At 46.8% G+C, this 21,672-nt stretch overlaps 1 protein-coding gene across 5 annotated transcripts in view; it reads left to right on the forward strand.

The window, feature by feature from the left end:
- Nucleotides 1-21,672, forward strand: part of PLEKHA1 (pleckstrin homology domain containing A1) — a 749,116-nt gene that overhangs the window by 598,168 nt on the left and 129,276 nt on the right. For all 5 annotated transcript variants that reach the window (XM_069611983.1, XM_069611981.1, XM_069611982.1 and 2 more), the window contains one exon: nt 17,639-17,702. In XM_069611983.1, coding sequence (XP_069468084.1) covers nt 17,639-17,702 — 64 coding nt within the window. The remainder of the gene's footprint in view (nt 1-17,638; nt 17,703-21,672) is intronic.

Here is a 21,672-nt window from a genome sequence, read left to right on the forward strand (position 1 = left end):
CAGTAGACTTTTCACATCTCCTATGGCTAGGGGTACCCCGGCAGTATGTTTCTCAAAGGCGTATATCCACTTGCTTGCCCCTCCTGACAACGGGGGCAATAACTTCAATAAATTGGCCTTATCCATCTGTGCCCATGGGGTATAGTTAGGCCTCCCTCCTCCCCTGTGTATCAATGGGAGCTGTAGCCTTCCTTTTTTCGTTCCGTCCGGACCCTGTTGATCTGTTGATGTCCCTAGTGATGCGATTTTTCCCACTCTGTTCCTTAGTCGCCCCGTCCTCTCATCATCCAGGGTTCTCAGCGAACACGTACCTTCCCCTCCTTCGCTTCCCCCTCCTGTCGCCATACTCAACCTGTCATTTTCTTCTACCTCGTCCCTTATGTCACATAGCAACTCCTCTCTAATTCCCCCCCGCCTTTCTTCGCTTGCACTATCTCCCTCTCCGGGACCTACTTCTATTATTCGCGTTGGTTCTTCCTCAATTCTGAACAAAATCTCGCCTTTTTTCCACCCCTCTTCGGGCTTTCTATTTTCACCTAGCGCTCTGGACATGCGCCCTGATCTAGGTGCATCTAGTGCTGTCCGTTCACATATGTCTTTTATCCTAGAGAGCTCATCCTTTGCTATCGTCAGTCTTGATTCTAAATCATCTGTGAGCTTCTCTATGTCCACCCTATGTGTACCCACCTGGCCTCGCTCCCTTGTACTTTCATAAGGTGGGGGTGCAGTGGGCCGGTGGGGTGTGGTAGTTGTCGGGGGAGGTACATACGTTGGGTCACTGTATCCTTCTGCGGGTACAGGTTTCTTTAATATCGGGTATAAACTTATTACCTCCACTGGTGGTGTGACACCTGGCAATTCTTTGATATCTTTCTGTAATACCAGTGGATTGTCTGTAGTAGATGGGAGATCAGGATTTGGTGCTGGCGCTTTAGGCGGTGGCACCTCTTCGAATAACCGCCAAAGATCTAATATTTCCCTCCTATTCTGCAGCTGTTTCCCTCGGTACTTCAAGAAAATGCATGTCATCACCATATCTAGAACGCTTTTGTCAAATGACCCTCCCTCTGGCCATATCTGGGGTAGCCCCTCTCCTTTCAGCTCGGTTACCCATTGGTCGTGGTATTTCTTGATCCGCTCCGCGTGCCCTGGAAGGCTTTTACAAATATGTGATAATGGTGTTTCAGGCCCCATCTTTGTGTGCTCCCCTGGTGCTTATGTGTCTCTGTATCTCTACACCTCCAATGGTACTATAGTATAGATATTACTTTTTGTATTCTACTCCACTTCCAGTGTTATGCTCGCTTGGGCTCTCCCTCCCTTAATTGTTCGATACAAAAACTGTCTGTACACAATTTCTACTTTGTTCTCTTCGGGGGACACATACAAGAGCAATCCATCATTTATTTTGACACTATCAACCCGGAAATCAAAGGGTACCCACTCACGTCACTTTCTCAGCGTTGCTTCAAAAAGAATTTTTATCCGGTCACACTTACCATGACCATTTGACAATTACACGTTCATAGCCGTTTTACACATTCGCAAATGACAAAGTTATCCCTTAACACATACGAGGTGCACACACCTCTAGGTAACACTCCGTACACCAGTCACGCTGCCCTTCCTTTCCTCCCTAGCCGGCTGTCCCTGTCTATCTTGCTCAGCACATGTGCATATATTTATAGGTTTTAACCTTCTCTCCCCCCCTAGTAGGACCCTTGTTCTCTTATTTTTCTCCCAAGTTTGTGCTAATTCCGTTGTTATTCTCCCCCTACCCCTAAAGAAAAAGAAAAAGAAGTAGTAGCGATCACTAATATATTCTCAGTGCCCCCTTTTGCTGAACACTTTTATCTTGTATTTCACTTCGTCATATATTCCCAGCACTAGTCAATATAGCACTATGCGGCGCCGCCTTCCACCCCCTTTCGGAGCTAGGTTCCCGTCACTTCTATCTCTTTTTTCACCTCGTAATCCTAATGGCCATATGCAAAGAAAAAGAAAAAGAAAGGAAATTTTAGAGTAATCCTTAGTATATCTTCGTACCCCCTTCACGTTCCCTGTCCTACCCTTCTCTCCCCACTCCCTTTACGATCGCTCACACTCAGTACTCACGTGCCCGTCTTGAACCGATAGTCTCCGAAACTGGGTCCGTCCAGGCAGTGTCACCGGTAACTCAACGGTCAGCCCCTGGCTCCGGCGAGCGGCACTCAAAGGGGATTTTTTTCCAATCGGGATCCCGTACCCTTTCTCATTGAGTGCGCACTTCTTAGTGTGCCGGTCGCCGTTGGCGGGCAGCCTCCCGGAGCCGGCTCACCGTGCGTATCCCTTCTCGACCGGAGATTCTCGTGCCAAACGGGGACGGTTATAAGGAGTTTAGGAAGAAAAAATCACGCTATCGGGGTCACCACTGAAGGCAAGCGTCCCCAAACAGCACGATCCTCCCCGCAATGAGAGACAATGAAGGACTCTCCCAAAATGGGAATAAGGCCAAGACAGAGTGCGGGTGAGCGTAAATGGGAGTTTATCAATCAGAATTGGGCATGCAAAGAACTCTGCAAACTCCGAGAGCGCTCTGTCTGACAATAGCAAAGACAGGCGTATATATTTACAAAAAACGTCATCAAAACCTACATACTATAGGGGGCACAAATTCATGGGGATTGGGTGGCGACGACTAACTATAGGTGCTGCTGTGATGTGGTTGGCTTTGGCTGGAAGACGTCATTGGGCAGCCTCGTGGGTTGGGCTGGGCCTGGCCGGGTGGCGGAGTTCATCCAGGCGGTGTTGTGGGGCCATTGTGGCCAGTGGCAGAGATGAATGTCTCTTCCTGACTTATTAGCCCTATTCCATGCACACCGCAGTCATTCAAGCAGTTTTAGTGTTATCTTCTTCAGTAAATCTTACAATAGGTTATGCAACAGGTTAATGCAACACAGGAGGAATGCACCTTGTGAGGGGACTGGAGGCAATACGTCAGGGCATGGTTACCAGTGTCCTGTTGACCGGGGCCATAGGTCGAGGGGCTAAGCTTCAGGGCCTGGCACGGGCGGTACATGTCTTTCTGCTTTGTTAGAAGTTGTTATGGATGTTCCGCTGTGTGTTGTCAAAGCGTGGGGTGTCTTTATTGCACAGGGCTGTAGGTCTGAGGTGGTCTGGTGGGTTTACTGCTATGCTGTAAATAATGCAGGTGGCGGGTGGTGGCCTTGGGTGCTACAGAGGGGGTTACAAATCTTTGAAGCGGCTCCAGTCTGGTTTGGGGGAGGTAAAGCAGCGCGGCGCGGTTTCTGCTCTCATGCCTTTGGCAGCCTTCACAGGGTGGGAGGGGGAATGGCCTTGCAAGTATTTCACAAAGGTATCTCCCTCGTGTGTTGCTGAATACAAGTAAAGACATCGCAAACATTTGAACACTTTCTATAATACTTATTTAGAATCACGTCAAAAACATGCTTTTAACCTTTGCTGGGTGCGTTTCGATTATACCCAGATCGAGCATCATATTTGTACATTACACTCTAGCAGCTACAGTGTTTTAGTTACATGCATATACATTTGCGGTAAATGAGGTAGTGGTTGGATCAGTGGAGTACATAGAAAACGACCCGCCACCGTCCGTGACGGTGGTTGCATATGAGGGGCTCAGACATTCACACATGATACGTGTACTCTTGCGCATTCTTTAATGAGTTCATAGTATAGTTGCATCCGCTTTCTCGTGTACTCTAGCAGCATTAGCTTTAGTTATGGCGCGAGCCCATGGGGTGTAAGTATCTCAGTGATACGTGTAACAAATAGATTCTTGGTGCGTTCTTTTATTATTAACATCCAACTGCAATGGTGTATGTTCATTGTTGCTTATATCATGGGGGCATGATCTCTTTTTAATTATACATCTTACAGGCTTTTATAATATAAGGGATTTTATGAGAGGAAAGCATCCTTTGCAAGTAGTTTAAACATAAATATATGAGGATTGTCAGGCCTGTGACGACCATTTTACTGTTCATTGTATCTTGCCTAAGCCTGCTGGCCGGGTCATGCTGGGAGCGATGATACGATACACTACGGAAGGTGACTGTTACAATGTTAGAGCATTACACTGGCTCATGTCCTTCTGGCTCGTGGGAACGGGCTCGCAGCGGATCTACCAGGGTGCTGCGGCAACAGGGATGTTCTCCAAGGGTGGGGGCCGCGCTACAGTGCGCTGAGTTCACACCATCTTTACTGGGCAGAGAATGGTTTTTGGGCCTAACTAAATTTGTGTTGTGATCAATAGATGTGGGCATTCGATATGTGCGGGCAATTAATACGTGCGGGCAATGTCTCCAGTGGGCGCTCCTCCACCACCTGGGCCCGGGTGGCACGAGGAGACGCCCAAGAGAGCCACAGTCCTCACCTGGGGAGAAAGTGCAGGCGAGGGGGGTCGTTTTGGACCAGTCCTCCCCTACAAAACCTCATCAAAACCGGTCCATCCCTGTTCCTCTAAAACCATTAAGGACCACATTGATATCCTCGCTCCGGCCCTGGCCGATTTCTGCAACCTCTCTTTTGCCTCTGGATCTTCCCCCTCCTTTCTGGAGCACTCCCTTGTGCATCAGCTCCCCAAGAAACCCACAGCTGATCCTTCTTGTCCGGCTAACTATCGCTCAATTTCCATTACTCCCTTTTTGGATAAACTCCTGGAAAATCTGTCCATCTCTCAGCTTAACCTTCATTCTGATTCTGTTGTCTCGCTCCAGGACCACCAATCTGGCTTCAGAGCTGCCAAAAGCACGGAATCCGCTCTCTTGACTATCCGTAAAGACCGGCTCTCTAACCTTCACTCTAACATTCCCTCTGGCCTCATCCTACTTGATCTCTCCTCTGCTTTTGACACGGTCAACCGTACCACCCTGCTAAACAGTTTCTGTGACAACCTGGGTATCCCCAATCGGGCTCTGGCCTGGCTGACCTCTTTCCTTTCTGATCGACTGTTACAGGTACAACTTGGGTCCTTCCTATCTTCTATCACCCTCTATACCTGTGGTGTTCCCCAGGGGTCTAACCTCTCACCCTGGCTTTTCAACCAATACCTGGCAACTCTCGCCTACTGCATTTCCATTTTCTGCTCAAATTTCCAGTGCTATGCTGATGACACCCAATTCATTTTCAGGCTTCCTTCAGCCACAGCCTCTCCCTCCCTCATCCCTGATTGCCTAATCGCCATTCAAAATTGGTGTGCCGCCAATGATCTTTGGATAAATGCCAACAAGACTGAGATCCTCCTCATTGGTACTGCTTCACCATCCTTTCCCCTTACACTCTGTTCGGCCTCCGTTGGCCCTCCTCCTACCCCCCACCCACCACCTGCGAGGCTAAGCACCTTGGGAGTCATCTTTGACTCTACACTTTCCTTCTCCTCTCACATCTGACATGTCAGTCAAACTTCCTACTGCACCTCCTCAAAGGTATTCTGCCTTTCCATTCCTTCCCTCAGAAGCTCACTGCCTCCCAAGCTCTGGTTCTCTCCATGCTGGACTACTGCAACAGCCTCTTTCTAAATCTACCTGCCTCTACTCTCCGACCTTTACAACTAATCCAGAAGAGGACTGCAAGACTTGTTCTTGGCCTCAAGCCTTGGGACCGTATCTCTTCAGCCCTGAAATCCCTTCATTGGCTCCCGGTGGATCCAAGGATTACAGTTAAACCCTCTGTATTGTCCACAAGGCTTTCTGGGGCCTGGCTCCAAATTACCTTCAACTATCCCTCCGTAAATACCTCCCCTCTAGAGCCCTTTTCTGCACTACTTCTAACTCCCTAAGGGTCAGTCGTTTAAAAAAAAAACAAATGCTGGGCGTAGATCCGTCTTCGGCTGGGGCCTCTCTTGGAACAGCCTCCCTGCCACTTTGAAACTTGAGAAGCATCTCTGTTTTCGGAAGCACCTCAAGACCTCCCTCTTTGCTTCTGCCTTTTCCATCTGGCACCACTGTTTATCCCCTTATTTATTTTACTTATTAATATTCATTCTGTTTCTCGCCTCTGTTACGAACTTTCCACCTCTTCCCTCCCTTCCACGCACTTCTCCCCCTTTTCCCTTTCCCTTGCACTTGCGCGTTCTCAATGTCACTGGGCCTAGTAAGATTGTTGTTTTTGTTCTCCCCTGTTTCCCCTCCTTTGCCTGGTCGCACTCTGAAACACTTGTGTACGAGCGCAATATAAATAAAATATATCCTATCATATCATATGATGTGCTCTTTGCTCTGGGAGCAAAAGACAACCTCCGTATGTGCATTCCTATGATGTGCGCTCTCCTCCGGGAGCATAAGACAACCTTGGTGTGTGCATTCCTATGAAGTGCTCTTTTCTCTGGGAGCATATGACGACCTCTGTATGTGCATTCCTAGGATTACATTACAGTATTTGTATTGCGCACTATGGGACCCTCAGTCATAAAGGCGCAGACAATTTTAAAACAGACGGTTACAAAAAACGTTTATCTCACGATGATGGGTGAGTCAAGGGTGTTATTGGTGGAGGAGATTAGAGCTAGAATTATGCAAACAAGTACGTTTTTAGGTCTTTATTGAAAGCCGACCGCAAGCTCTGGAATCTTAACATTTTCGATAATTGATTTCAAAGTTTTGGAGCCACCAAATAGAATGCCCCCCTTCTCGGCTTTCAAGGTTCTATTTCTGGGAAGAACCAGCAAGTTCTGTCCACAAGACCTCAGCGCTCTGCCATTAACCTTGTCGATAATAGAATACTGCAGATATGATGGCATAATCCCTTGTCTACATTTAAATGTTACGGTAAGAATCTTGTATTTAACACATGCTTCAATAGGAAGCCAGTGAAGAGACCCCCTGGCCCCCGTACATGATCTCTTCGAGAGAGTCCCAGCACTACTCTTACAGCCCTATTTTGGATGGTCTAAAGCCTATGCACATCACACTTGCCAAAACTGACCAATAAACTACCACCGTAATCCATCTTGGAGCCAATAATGGCTCTGCCTATTATCCCGCCACTAGCCTGAATAATCAGCGGCTTGAGATGATAAAGCAATTTAATGTAGTAAGCTGAAGCAGAAACTACGCTAGTAACGTGAGAACTCATGGATAATGACTGATCGAGAGTCACCCCCAAGATCTTTAGTTTGGGGACTGGAGTAATTGGATCAATCCCTAGCCTAAAAGAACCAAAGTTACAGTCCAAATGTTTAATGGCGACTGAATTGCCCACTATCATAAATTCAGTTTTGCTTTTGTTTAAAGCCAGATTATTGTTGATCATCAGTTCTCCCTATGATATGATATTTGCATGTGCATCCCTATGAAGTGCTCTTTTCTCTGGGAGCATAAAACGACCTCCCATGTGCATCCCTATGAAGTGCTCTTTTCTCTGGGAGCATAAAACGACCTCCACATAGGGATGCACATGAAGTGCTCTTTGCTCTGGGAGCATAAAACAACCTCCACATGTGCATCCTTATGAAGTGCTCTTTGCTCTGGCAGCATAAGGCGACCTCCAAATGTGCATTCCTACGATGTGCTCTTTGCTCTGGCAGCATAAGGCGACCTCCGTATGTGCTTTCCTATGATGTGCTCTTGCTCTGGGAGCATAAGGCGACCTCCGTATATGCTTTCTTATGATGTGCTCTTGCTCTGGGAGCATAAGGCGACCTCCACATGTGCATCCCTATTATGTGCTCTTTGCTCTGGAGGCATAAGGCGACCCCCACATGTGCATTCCTATGATGTGCTCTTTGCTCTGGGAGCATAAAATGGCCTCTTTATGTGCATCCCTATGAAGTGCTCTTTTCTCTGGGAGCATAAGAAGGCCTCTTTATGTGCATTCCTATGATGTGCTCTTTGCTCTAGGAGGCCGTTGTAAAGGATGTACGAGATTTTCCAACTCATCGTATCCCTTTTGACTTTGTTTATGCCACAAAATCCAGAGGACTCCCACCACCGCACTCACTACAGCCCCTCACCACCTTTTTATATGCCTTTCCCCGCCTACCATCTGCATATTTGCTGTAGAAAGCGGCAAAGCGTGATCAGGGGAGTTGGGATGTGATTCCATTGTAAAGAGTTCTGCACTAGAACCTCCTTTCCTGAGCACATCCGCTGGTAAGAATTCTTATTTAGACGTACCCCATGAGAGGGGCACATGCAGCGAGTACACTCACTACTGTGCCCGGATGTAGTCAGAAATGTAACTAGATGCAACCAGAGATTAGTGACCCCTATCTAATCTCGCCTACTATGGTGGTGAAGACATATAGGGTACATCCTGACCTACCCCCCTAGACCCCCCCACTTCCTCGCTCCATCCGGGACTTGCTAAGGATTCCCTTTTCTTTCTGCCCCACGGTGGGATCCGTTTGAATTTGAGATGGCGCCTGTCCTCTTGCAAGCTTTCCTTCTCACCTTTCTTGTGTTCTCGATATCCACTCCTCACTCTCTCTCCTCTGCTCTTCTACTAGTACTCACCCCTGTCTTCACCCTCTCTCCTCCCTTATCCCCCTGGTCTTCTCTCATTCTTTCTCCCTCTCCCCTGTCTCAGCCTCCCCGTTTGTGCCCCCCTTGCAAGGACATGGGGGCACAAAGTATTCCCTCTGTTACACAAACCTTTGTACTTCAAGGCTTTGGGCACCTATACCGATGTTCAGAAAGCCTCGAGACCTCTTACACACATCTAATGCAGGCCGTGCCACAGGCCAACCTGTCGGCTTCACACATGGCTCATGTCGTACACAGATCGTGCACATATTATGAGACATAATTAATGAGGGACGAAGGGGACGCGCATGTTGGCACAGGACAGAAAAAAAGGAATTGGCTGTACTCTCTCAAACTTTTATGCTATCATACCAGACTGATTAGATCCCCTAACTTCATCTGGACCCAGTAAATGCTGCTGCCTCCTTATTTCTATGAGCAGTTGGCAGAAGCAGAGACCAGTTCTAAATCCCATCTTGCCCAAAGAGCACCGTGAACCCATCTCCAAGGCTCCGCTGAGCCAGGTATATACTGACGCACAACACTTGTGATGCACTGTGAAGATGGCATTCCTGGGCACCGGCGCTGCTACCAGACTAAAAAGACATTTGCAGGAAAAGTGGTAAAACAAGCAAGAGGGTATCCACGTTGTCAGATGCTGACATTGACCGTCAGTGTAGATTACCACTCCCTCAAGAGTCGCACATCGTCAGTTTCCATTCAGAACAAGGCACGGCACCATTTCAGCACACGCATTTCCTGATGTGTGCAGTCTACTTACTCACTGTATAAAGTATTATCATAACATGGCAGCTTGATCTTCTGTGTATCCACACCCACCTAGCCTTGCTCTCCCAGGTGTGAGGGGTAGAGTGCAGAGAAAGGAATGTTGCCTGGAGGTTGGGGAGTGGTTGGCACAAAGAACTCCATTCCCTCGCTGTGTATTTCAGAATGTTTATATATACTTCCTGAGGCGACTCCTTCCATTTCCTGACTTTATTCCAGCATCATGCCATGAACGATCAAAACCAACAATGATCACAAATCAATGACCATGCACTTCGATCATCTCATACGGAATTTGGAGGGCCATCAACCATTTGGTCAATCTATGTATGAATTCAATAAAAACCTATACCACAGAATCAAAATAATTGAATAGGGCTTCGCCAGTCTGTATCTCAGTCTCTTGTTCCATGCTTTGGTCAGGAACTGGGTCGCATTCACCATTCCATCCCAATCATTTGCAGATTTACAAAGTCTTCAAGCATCATTGGCACACAGGGTTTCAGCCAACGTCCCCTTAAGGCTTTGATCAACGAGCATAACAAACCAAAGTGAGTTAGCATTTTATTACAACTGGAACAGTGATGTCACTTTGCAGAATTATTCTGTCCCCTGCTCTGTTTCCACAGATGGGAAATATCCCCAGCCCCCGTACTTTTAACAGGTTCCTATCCTTTACAACCAATCTATCAAGATCATTTTCAAAGTCAATGGAGCTTTTTACTTCCAGGTAATCACTTATTTTATGACTACCCTCATAGGTAAGCAAGCTTTCGCAATTCGTCCATTCCTCCGAGGCCTCAGTAGTTTTGGACTTTAAACCATAGCATCCTGGATCAATCCAAAGCTCTGGTAGATGAAGAGAATACAACAGTTTTAACATAATTGAACCAGGGTGAATCACTTGTGCCAGCTGAAGATAAAAGGTATTTGAGTGATTCTAAGCAAACTTTTAAGTTTCACTGTCCCACACTTGTATCCAACATAAATATTGCCTGGGCTATACCTTCTATAGCCAGCTCCATCGTAACTGGCAAAGTCGATGCACTGTGTGCTAGTATTGGTAGTCTCCACAAACTTATTTTCTTTAATCTCTATACATTAATATTAGTATGGGCGCATAAGTCTGAGACATATATTGAAGCAGCAACTGTCTGAGATCTATATATTTCCAGGGCACCGGAAATGACGGATCATGCTGTTTCGAAAATGTTAACATCGTATCCACTCTTCTGCCTAAGGTTTTACAACTTTTCTGAACTAGAAATGGCTCGGTCCATTTAGATACAGAAATAACTCCCGGGGTGCCAACACGCGCCCCTGTCTGACCCCAACATTGATCTTAAAGGAAGCCTTATGAATCATGGCACACAATTGGAAAAATGTTCCTTTATTTAACAGCTTGATTGCACCTACTAAATCAGCTGGGATTGCTAGTTGTTCAAGCGGCATCCATAGTTTGGACCGGGGAACCAGCTCAGATGCTGTTTTCCGATGTATAAATACTAAATGCATGGACTGCCTTTTAAAACCTATACAAAACTGATGAGACCGAATACTAGATCGATAGTTGAGTCTTTCTAAAACCTAAGGCGACTCAGAGTTCTATGGACTTCTCTCACAGCAGTTTCTTCTGAGCACATGAATAGTCCAACATGAATGTGTCTGGGATTTGTGATCCTCAGATCCTTGCTCTTGTGTAGGATGGGGGCAGAGCCAGCCTTAACTGCATTGGTAACTATGCGATGACCACCAGCATAAATCCAATAACCTCTGAAGATCCCCCTCCCCCTTGACATGATGAAGGCGGGCTACAGCAATGATAACCACGTCTAGGTGGCCCTTGTGGCAGTGAAAAAAGCTCGCTCTACAAGGCCCCTCTTCCTTCTGAAAAGCCACAGCTGCAGGGGATGCATCGAGTCTCTGAACTAAGTCTTCGGAGTCCCAAGTCAGAGTTTGGGATGCCGATGCAGAGAAGAGACCCAGGAGGAGCTGGTCAGTCCACAGGGTGGTCTTGGGACACTTCTGAAAGCTTCCAAGGGCAGGATCCTTGAGCAGGGGTCTGGACTGGTGGTTCCTATTGGTCCAGAGATTGAAGCGTCGATGAAGGTCTTCAGGAGATATTGAGATGGATTTCCAAAATAAACCCTGAGGGTGTAATTTGGGAGACCAACCTATTGTGGTGAACAGGGAAACTGAGTTTCCTAACCCAATCACGGTATGATAATGGAGCAGCAAGGCTTCATTCCAGGAGGGTTGCAAGAGTGGTCTAGGGCTATTCCAGGTGAGTACACAAATCTACAAAGCTTTATTGGGCCTTTAAAATACTCTAATCACACACTTACTATAAAACTGATAAATACATTCACCCTTAGGAGAAGAACGAAATCGTATGATTCAATAACCAATGAAACACAGGTAACTACTCTGATGCAAGAAATTCAGTAAAGGCACATTAGAATAACCACAGAACAGTTTCCCTGACCCTTAATGAGTCCAACCCTAAAATGGATTAGGGCCTTTTTTCCTAAAGTCATATTTTCCAGATTCGTTTACTAAGAGATTGAACAATGCCAGTAGTTCTAATTCATAAGTCAAAAAAGGAAGTTAACTCATTCAATACCAGACACTAGGATAGGTTTAGGATAGGTTTAGGAAGGGATCCTTAACCAGGCCTCCAACAATCAAAGTCAGCAAAGAGTGATTTGTGGACGGCGATTTACACTGACGTAACCCTATGGAGAACAGGTGGTGCGGGGGAGCAGGTATGTTAACTTACCACGCTGACTCTGATTTCTCTGGAGACCACTCTTGAGGTTCCGGAATTGATCAGGAGCGCGATTCTGTGTGCTTGGTCTACTTGAGGAAGGACCAGGTGTCGCGGGAGCAAAGGTCACTTTTGTACACAGGATTTAGTTTTGGTCCATCGGGGTGCATAGGCATCATTTCAGACACCTTCCAGCTGATCACCCAAACAAAGAAAAGGAGAAGAGGTCAGCGGTGTACGCAACCTCAGGACACCTGTAGGATGCAAAGAAGACTGATTGCAATGGGAGTCATCAAGGCCAAGTGGCGACAGGCGGTCTTTCAGGGATGAACTAAGGAGCAGATCCTGCACAACTTCCATGATACAAGAAGGCTGAAAATTCAGGAGTAGGTGTCTTGTTGAGGATCATCCCAGGATGCACTCTGCACGGCGACAGCTGCAGTGAGGTAGCCCAGGAGAGAACTGGACAGTCCACTTCTTGTTCCAGGCACACTTTCAAAGGCTCAAAGCATGGACCCTTGAGCAGGGCTCGAGACTGGTTCTCACCGATCCAGGGGTCTAAGCCAAACAAGGGTCTTCTTGAGATCAGGCACAGAAACTAGGCTGACCAGGGACTTCACTGGAGTTGGTGTTGGTCAGCTGCAGGGGTCGTCATCAGCTGGCTGTTCTTCCTCGTCTAGGACTTGGCTCCAATGAGGATCTCAAGAATGGCTGAATGGGTCCTCCTTTTATCCAAGATCTGGACTGGAAGCTCGCCCAGGTCCACCAATTGGAAGGATCTGCACCATTCACACTGGCAGTGGCTATCCAATCATAGATATCCACTTGCCAGAACATCTGCCCAGCAACAGACATACAGGCACCAGGATGTGTCCTGGGACCAGACCGTCCCAGCCTTCCCTCCGGACTCGCACCCAAACTGCCTCTTTGCCTCAGAAAGCGGCAGCTTTCCCCAGGAAATGGCGATACATGGCAATTCAGGGCCAGAGAGGGCAGGAAGAAGGGCAAAAAACAATATGGCAAAAGGACAAACACAAACCTGGTAGCATGACAATCTTAGGGTGCTAGCCACCTTTAGTAGCCATTTGCGGTAAATACAAAAAAATTGTGCACAAGTAAAGTATGAAACACGGTTCAGAAAATATCCACTGCCACCTGCCCATTCTAGGAACATTGTAAATTAAACCAAACCACCACCACAGAAAAAATTATAAGGATGCAAATTATCGTAACCACACCTCACTTCAGAGTGATGTGAGCAATTGTATAACTACTGTACTGTATCCCCATAGGAATGAAATCGGAAGGCTTTACTTGCCTCCAAAAAGTCAGGACAGGAGTCTAAACAAAGCATGGTGCCCCAAAGAAGTCTAGACAAGAAGCAAAACACCTCTTTCTAACAAGATATTAGCACAAAGGAGCAGGGCTTTGCCAGGACTTGGCTGCAGGCAATGCTGGTTAGCTGCAGTGGATGTCAACAAGTCTTTATCAGGATTCTCCTCTCCTTGGGGGACTTGGCTCCAACGGTGATCTGAAGACTGAATGCAGGACTCCTCCTTTTATCCTAAATTCGAGCTGGGGTGGCTCCTTAGCCCACCAATGGTAAGGATCTGCGCCATTCAAGCTGGTAGGGGTTATCCAGTGGATGTCCTCTGGCCACCACATCTGCCCAGCAACATACACACTTCGGCCAACATATACACTGGGTGCAGCCGTCCCAGCACCCACATCTGGCAACAAACAAATACTGCTGCTTTGCCTGCTAAAGGGCTTTTTTTTATATGTTGTAGGCTGGAAGGTGGCCCAAGGAGCAGATGGCCAAAGCAGAGGCAAAAATGCATCACTCTGCCATTTTTGAGTTTTATACTTAAAATGCCTTTTTGCAGTAAAATGCAAAGTGCATGCGAGGAAAAATAAAAAGTGCAGTAGAAAAATATCTGCTGCTCCCAGCCCCTCTTGGACACATCATACATTTTGTAAGGTAACCATATTCTGCATTTAGCCTAATTGTGTAAGGAAGCCATTTTCTGCATTTAGCCCACTTGTGTAAGGAAGCCCTTTTCTGCATATAGCCTACTTGTGCAAGGGCCCCATATTCTGCATTTAGACTACTTGTGTAAGGTAGCAACATATTGCATAAGGTGTTTCTAAAATCAACCACTCCATGTCTTTCTACACATTTTAGGCCCTGCTCTCCTCCCTTTTTTAATAAAGTTGATCTGTAGCACTGCTCTTTGTAGATAGACTGAACCAAGGATGTAAATGTTGTTTGTACAGCTAACCCATGTTCTCCACCCGCACCTTCGCAACTTAGCAATAGGCGCGTACTCCTTTCAAACACCCTGCACTGACATATACCACAAACACTATTGCACAATACCTCTCCCATAAGAATGAAGCTACCTTTAGTGGCAAAACTTTGAATGGTAGCTTCCCACATAATTCTTGAACTCCTTAAACACAATCTGCCCTGTTTAGTTCATAGTTTATCTCCACTGCACCCATCCACACGCTATTCAGACATGGGTGACTAGCAGGGTCTTGACCACCCTCACATAACTGTAATGGCTGAAATGCACACACGCCTAATGGCACTTCCCAATTTCTCCCAAATATGGGTGTCCAACCAAACAGCGCTTTGGGACCATAATTATGGTAAAAGGTGCTATAGAAATGACAAAAATAAAAAAATAATTAATACAGGTAATACAAATGTTACTAAAAACAAAAAAGGGATACAAAGTACTCCTGCTGCAAGTTGATGAGAGCATCTTTAAAACAATGAATTTTGTGATTGGGGACAACCCTAACACTGATTGCAGTAGGTACGGATCAGAGCCCCCGAAATAGTTGCAAAAAGGTGTTCTCTTGGTTAGCTTGTTTGAATCCTGGCCTTAATCGTGAGACCAGGATTCAAACCAGGGCAAAAAGCTGGAAGGGGGTGGGGGGGTTTAAGGAAAGGCGTGGTGTTTTGGTTGTGAATGCTCAGTAGATAAGGGCAGTCTAGAATATGATGCGTGCTTGAAGGGGAGCCGGTCCATCTCCTTAAGGATAGGGGTGATGTGGTTGAAATGTCATAGTCCTGTGATGGTTTGCTGCAGCATGCTGGGTGGGTTTGAGGGGCTAAGGTATGGATCAGACTCCTGCGAGTAAGGTTTTTCCACCATCCAGATGGAAGATGACTTGGGCTGGGACAATTGTTCTGAAACTCTGGCCAGGGATGAAAGGCTCGACTTTGAAGAGGAGTGTAAGCTGGTCTCATGATGCTTGGGCATTGTTGGCGATCTGTGTTTTGAATGAAAGTTCACAATCAATAGCGAAGCTGAGACCTTTTTCACTGGATGAGAGTTGAGGTGTGAATCTGTGAAGCTTCATGTCAGTCAGCCAATTCTGGACGTGGGCATTGCTCATGTGGTTTCCTAGAAGAATTCATTCGGTCTTTGTAGGCTTGAACTTCAGGTAGGCCCTTCACATTCAGGCTTGGGTGAGGGGCACAGTAATTGACCCAATCAATGTCGTCCATTCGATTCCTTGTGTAAAGCTGTATGTCGTGTGTATCTTTATATTGGTGTTGGCGATGAGTCTCGCAGAGGTCCCATGTAGAGGTTGAATGAGAAGGTAGCTGGAATGGAGCCTTGTGGTATGCTGTAGCTTTGGGTGAGTGGGTCTTTGTTGTTAGAGGTATGAGGCAAACCACTGCAGGACTGTTCCACCGAAGACCACACTTACCAAGCATGTTGCGAATGGCTTCATGGTCCATGGTATTAATGGCAGAAGAGGTCGAGGACGACTAAGCAGGGCTCCCCTTTGTCCTGAATGTGTAGTGCCATCGTAACCTAGATGGTGGCAGTCTTTGTACTGCATTGTGGTCAGACACTGGATTGGTAATCCTGTAGGAGATTTTGTTGAGCGATTCTATTGTGCATCTGGATCGCAACTGTAGTCTTAACCACTTTGCTGTGGAAGGGTAGATGCATGACAGGGAAGCAGTAGACAGCTCATCTGGGTTGAGTGTTTTCTTCATAGTGAGAAGATCTGTCTCATTGTCGGTGTATCTGGGAAGCTGCCTTGTGTCAGGGATGTCTTGATATCATTCATTGTTTTGAGTGATTCACCTTTGATGGCCTTCATGATGGAGATGGGAAAGCATGTTCTTTGTAGTTACTGGGCTTGAGAGCTGCAAGTGTGGGGTAGGGTCACCTGGAGAAACTGCCCTAAATGTGTTTTATCATGGTATGCTAGAGGCTGGCGTGATGTTTGTGGTATGTATTGGAGTACTGAGCAGTCAGTGTTGCCTTGTCTTTGAAGGTGTTGATGGCATTTCAGTTGTCCGTGGATTGTGGTATTGCAGGGCCTGGCTGCGGTTTGATGCAGTGCTCAATGGCGTGGAAGAGCGCTCTGCTCTTGTTGGGAGCTTCTATGATGGTTGTTGTGTACTAGTTTGCCTTGGCTGTGGTGATGTGTCCTGCATGCTGATTGGAGGTATGTGGAGGCCACAGGGATGAGGAGTCCTTCCATTGCACCCAAGGGAACATCGAAAGAGCTGTGGGGGTGTCTTGTTTGATTTGGGGTTAAGCAGGACGGTTTATGGCTGCATGCTCGGTCCAGCCCAAAGGTGGGGGGGCTACAATGGCTGTGGAGATGGTGAATACCAACTTGTGTGTTGCCATTGCTGTGGGTTCGTTGGTTGGCATTTGGCTTGATGTCCATGGTGTGGAGCAGTTTGAGTGGAGTCCGTCATTTGTTAAGGGGCTTGTATGGTTTCTTCTTTCCATGTTTAGACTTCCGCTTTCTTGTCAAGGTGGCTGTGGTTGGCTTCTCTCCTGTGTTTTGATTTCAGCAGCTAATTGAAGAAGCAGGACAATGTTTTAGCTGACCCCAGACAGCTTTTACTAGCTTTTGGTCCCAGCATCAAATGTGAGTTTATATGCCAGGTTCGGCCACCTGGATGATCTCCAGTGCTGGGCTATGGTACCAGTTACAACTCAAGCTGCCTGGCAAACGGATAACACATCTGGGGAGGGCAAGTCTGAAGTCGCGTACTTTGCTTCCATTCCTCTTGCAGAAATACAAAAAGCTGCATCCTGTACCATACCTCCCTGCAAGGTTCGCACCTGGCTTCAGACTCAAGCAGATACTCAAATTTATGGGCCTCAGTCTCTTTAGACTCCCCCTCTGACCCCCCCCTTAGCTCTCATCCTATAGAAAGTAACTCGCTCAATTCAGCAGCCCATTGGTGATGAGAAAATGTCTGACCTGTAGAAATGACGGTAGAATGTGGATGTCCTTTTAGAGTCCCACCCTCACCCTTAGTGAAGATCTCTTATAGTGGCGGCTGGATATTCTGGGCAAACCGATTGGCTCATATCTGAGCAATAAGCACACTTTCTGTTTATAGTGTTCCAATTTCATTTAGCCTGGTCCTATAGAAACTCGATGACTTTCCTGAACGTTGGCTATGGGGTGGGGTGGGAGGGGAGCGATGACCTATTGCACGTATTGTTTACCTTTTACTCTACTGCAGACTAATGATGTCTGGGTGTGTTGCTCCCGTGTGCCTCTCAGAACAGGCTCTTACTTTGTGCCTTTGCTCTTTTTACAGTGATATCATGATGAGAGACAACCTCTTTGAAATTGTAACAACTTCCCGCACGTTTTACGTCCAGGTAGGTCTTGCATCTTATACATGAGCACCCGCTGCAGTTTCAGTTCATAGGCCCGCTTTCTCGGACCCTCAAAGCTCCATCTTGAGACATCTTATCCAGACTAGTCGTTATGGGCACATCGCATAGCTGACAGATTTGTGTGTAGGATTGTAGTTTTGGTGAAAGTGTTCTTTCATGCATTTGTAACCGTAGCTTGAGCAAGGCAAGATTGTGCTGTGGGTTTTCATTTGTATTTCTAGGCTTATGACTGTTTAGATGCATATGCTATGCATTTTACTCTATCTGGGGGTTGGTCTAGGGTAGCATTTTCCACCATCTGGGGGTTGGTCTGGGGTAGTGCATATGCTGTGCAGTTTTCACCATCTGGGGGTTGGTCCAGGGTAGTGCATATGCTATGCATTTTCCACCATCTGGGGGGTTGGTCTAGGGTAGGGTTTATACTATGCATTTTCCACCATCTAGGGTTGGTTGAGGGTAGTGCATATGCTATGCATTTTCCACCATCTGGGGGTTGGTCTAGGGTAGTGCATATGCTGTGCAGTTTCCACCATCTGGGGGTTGGTCCAGGGTAGTGCATATGCTATGCATTTTCCACCATCTGGGGGGTTGGTCTATGGTAGTGCATTTGCTATGCATTTGCCACCACCTGGGGGTTGGTCTAGGGTAGTACAATCTTTACTTCCTCTAGGGCATTACATGTTTTACTTCCATAATAATAGGTGTTAACCTATATTATAGAGCTGGCTGAGTGGTCACTGTTGCAGGTTCGAGTCCCGGCAAGCCCAACTCACCCATTCATCCTTCCGTTGTCGATAGAGTATGAGCTTCGATTGGGTGATAATTGTATGCAAATGTTCTATGCACAGAGCTTTGAGGAAATGGCTATACACATAACAAAACATTAACAGGGGCATTCCTGTATCACTATCCCTGTGCTATGTATAAAGGTAACTGTGATTTTCTTTGAGTCGACACCCTCCAGTATATTTTTTTCCACCATTGATCTGGTCGCAGGAGTTTGGTGTGGGAGATAACCAATTGTAGTAAGACGTGTGTCAACCGTGCAACTTGGATATTTTGCTACTTTAACTAGGACCTCAAACGTTGATGGCTGGAAGGTTTTGAATACATAATCATCAGAACCACAGGCACAGCTCTGGGCAACCCACCAGACCATCGATTTTCCGCCTGCCAAGCCATTACAGTATTGGTCTCGAGCTTCTGATAGAGTGCCATTTGTGACCGCATACTAGCCTTATTTTTGTTTTATTTTTTCTTCATATAATATTATGCTGGTATCTCTGCCTTTGAAAGTGAGATCTGCTAACCCAACCTCCTTTTCATAATACTCCACGCTGAAAAGGTTTAACTCTGCTGAGCCCGTCTACTTACACTCCTTGGCAACTGCCTTGTGCATTCCTGCAGACAGCCTGATGAAACCCAAAGTTGCAACAGGAAGGGACTGCATTTATCTGTGGGCAACCCTGATCCAAATGATATAATTGAGTGCTCCCTGGGCCTTGTGGCTGATTAATATCTATATATAAACTATGTTTGGTTTTGACATGGTGGTTTTGAAATCTACATTTATACTGGCCAAAACCCTTTTGTGTTTAATGTCAGCTTGGTTTTCTAGTGATCCTCTGGTGAGGGCTTTCTGTGCATTCACTGCCTGGGACTGAGTATCGGCCAAAACAGACCATTTGGGGTCGGCCCCAGCTAAGCCTTTGTTCTCTCTGGGAACGACTTGTCACCTTCCAGGGTGGCAGGCAGAGAGGCCCTGTGCTTCCACGGGCAGGCTTTCATTTAGAGAGGCCACAGCAGGGTACTAATTGCTAGACTATTTGATGCAGGGCACACGTGAGAGAGAGCAGAGTTCGAGTAGGGGTCCCATAATCTTGGAATCACCCAGGGCTTCCACACCTCCTAAGCCAACATCCACTCCTCCTACAGACAAAGCACTCTGTGACTGACAGCACCAGAAAAAGAGACTGCTCGCAGCAGCCAGCATGTTTGTAATGGACCAATCTGCTGTGTCGGATTGACATTGTATGGTGGGAAGCCCCCCAACTCTTGATTTATCTGGTTATAGTCTGTCATAGAGGTTAAGGTAGAGGCTCCAAAAAGGAAGAAAGACCCATGCATCACCTACTCCAGAGGAAAATTTGGAGTGTACCGCTGTGTGGACAAGGCCACTGGAACCAGGCTGCTGCTTACTAGATGTGACCACTCCTGCAAATACTTCCTGGCAGCCTTCCTGCCTGTGTAGGGCAGAACAAGGATCCCTGGAGCCCACTGCACTGGGTCTCCCACCAACCCAGGAGTCGAGAAATCATGCCGGGCTCGGTTTCCCACCTCAATCTGTTTTCTAGCGGGCTTCACTACTTTGGTGTTTTTGAGCTGCTGCAGACCTTCCCAGCCTCCGCCGAGGCTACTTTTGACACTCGCTGCTTTATGATCGGATTCCAGCAGTCATGCTGCTGACTCTACCATCGCCTGCCTGCACTCCAGCAAATTTCGAGCTGATCTCCACTGGAGAACTGCATTGCATTATTGTTGGATCACGTGAAACTGAATCAACCACTTTGAGACACTGACTCAACCATCGCCTGCAGTTTCTTCGCCAGATTTGAGCCAATCGCCCCTGGACTGGAACACCTTGTGCTAACTGTCTCTATTCACTCAATGCATTGGGACCCACCAACATGACTGTCTCGACAAAGACTTGTTCCATTGTGAAGTGCCTAGAAGCATGTTTCAATGCTGTTGAGACCCTAGAACAAACCTACCCTGCATTTGTAAAGTACATATTTGAAGACCTGTTCATTGAACTTGAAGATTTGCTACTGAAAATATTGCTGTTCTTTTTCTTGGCTTGAGACCAGGAGTCTCTTGCAAGGGTCTGTTTGTACTTTCAGTTAAAAGAAAGTCTGTCTCAGGAGGATAGCTCAGCGGCAACGTGCTCGCCTTGGAAGCAAGACACGGAGCAACACAGGTTCGATTCCCCGGGTCTGTGCTTAGAAACCTCTGGGTATTAAGCGTGTTATAAATAACCTATCTTATTCTATTTTTTGTATAGGTTCCTGATTGGGCATACTTTCATTTTGGTACTAGGGTACTGTTTTGAAGCTTTGCCAGCTCACAACAGTACTGAAAAGTATATCCTGCCCTCAGCCCAACCTATCGCAAGAGGTGAATGTTTAACTGCCAAGCAGTGCCTGTTTCTCCTTGATTACTGGGATTAGTGCTCGTTTAGTAATAATCTGTGACGGAGTAGAGGTTTTACACACCACACATCCCCGTACTCCTGCAGAGCAGTAGTCATTTTGTCACAATGGAAACCACTCTGTAACTCTGCCCACCTTGCAAATGCAAATTCCCCAGGCATGATTTGCATGCGGTTTGTAACCGCAGGCTACAAAGGGAAGCCGAGTGCTCTGCGTTTGCAAGGTGTTTCAACCAAAAACCATTAAATTCGGGAAAAATCAAGGATGGGCAGCACATGCCGTGGAGGCCGCAAAGGACAAATCTCTGAGCAGTGCTCGATGTCTAGTCCCCTGGGAGACTGGTGACTTTGGACCCAGGTGAGATTGAGTGTCCCCAAATGCCCAAACGAGAAGGAGCATTGCCAGTTCCTTTGCATACAATTTGCATCTCAGAAGGGATTGCCACACAACCAACTCATGAGCCACAAAATACAAAACACCATAAAATGGCATCAAACGTAACTAAAGACAATTAGTGTGGAGTGAGCACATATGCCACCCAAAGAAACCTCACACTCAACGTCCCACCATCCTCCACTAAAAAGGACCTCTTTGACATTGGAACACTGTGCCCGGTCATGGTGTTGAGCACATGGAAGCAACCTCCAAACATGGCACCAGGCATAGCTGAGCAGCGCAAACACGCAGTGCTGAACAGATCAGAGCTAAAGTCTCCACCGAAACAGATGGCACTGAAAGAGCCT

Source organism: Ambystoma mexicanum, chromosome 8 (genome assembly GCF_040938575.1).
Source record: "Ambystoma mexicanum isolate Mex_15411 chromosome 8, UKY_AmexF1_1, whole genome shotgun sequence".
Lineage (NCBI taxonomy): Eukaryota > Metazoa > Chordata > Amphibia > Caudata > Ambystomatidae > Ambystoma > Ambystoma mexicanum.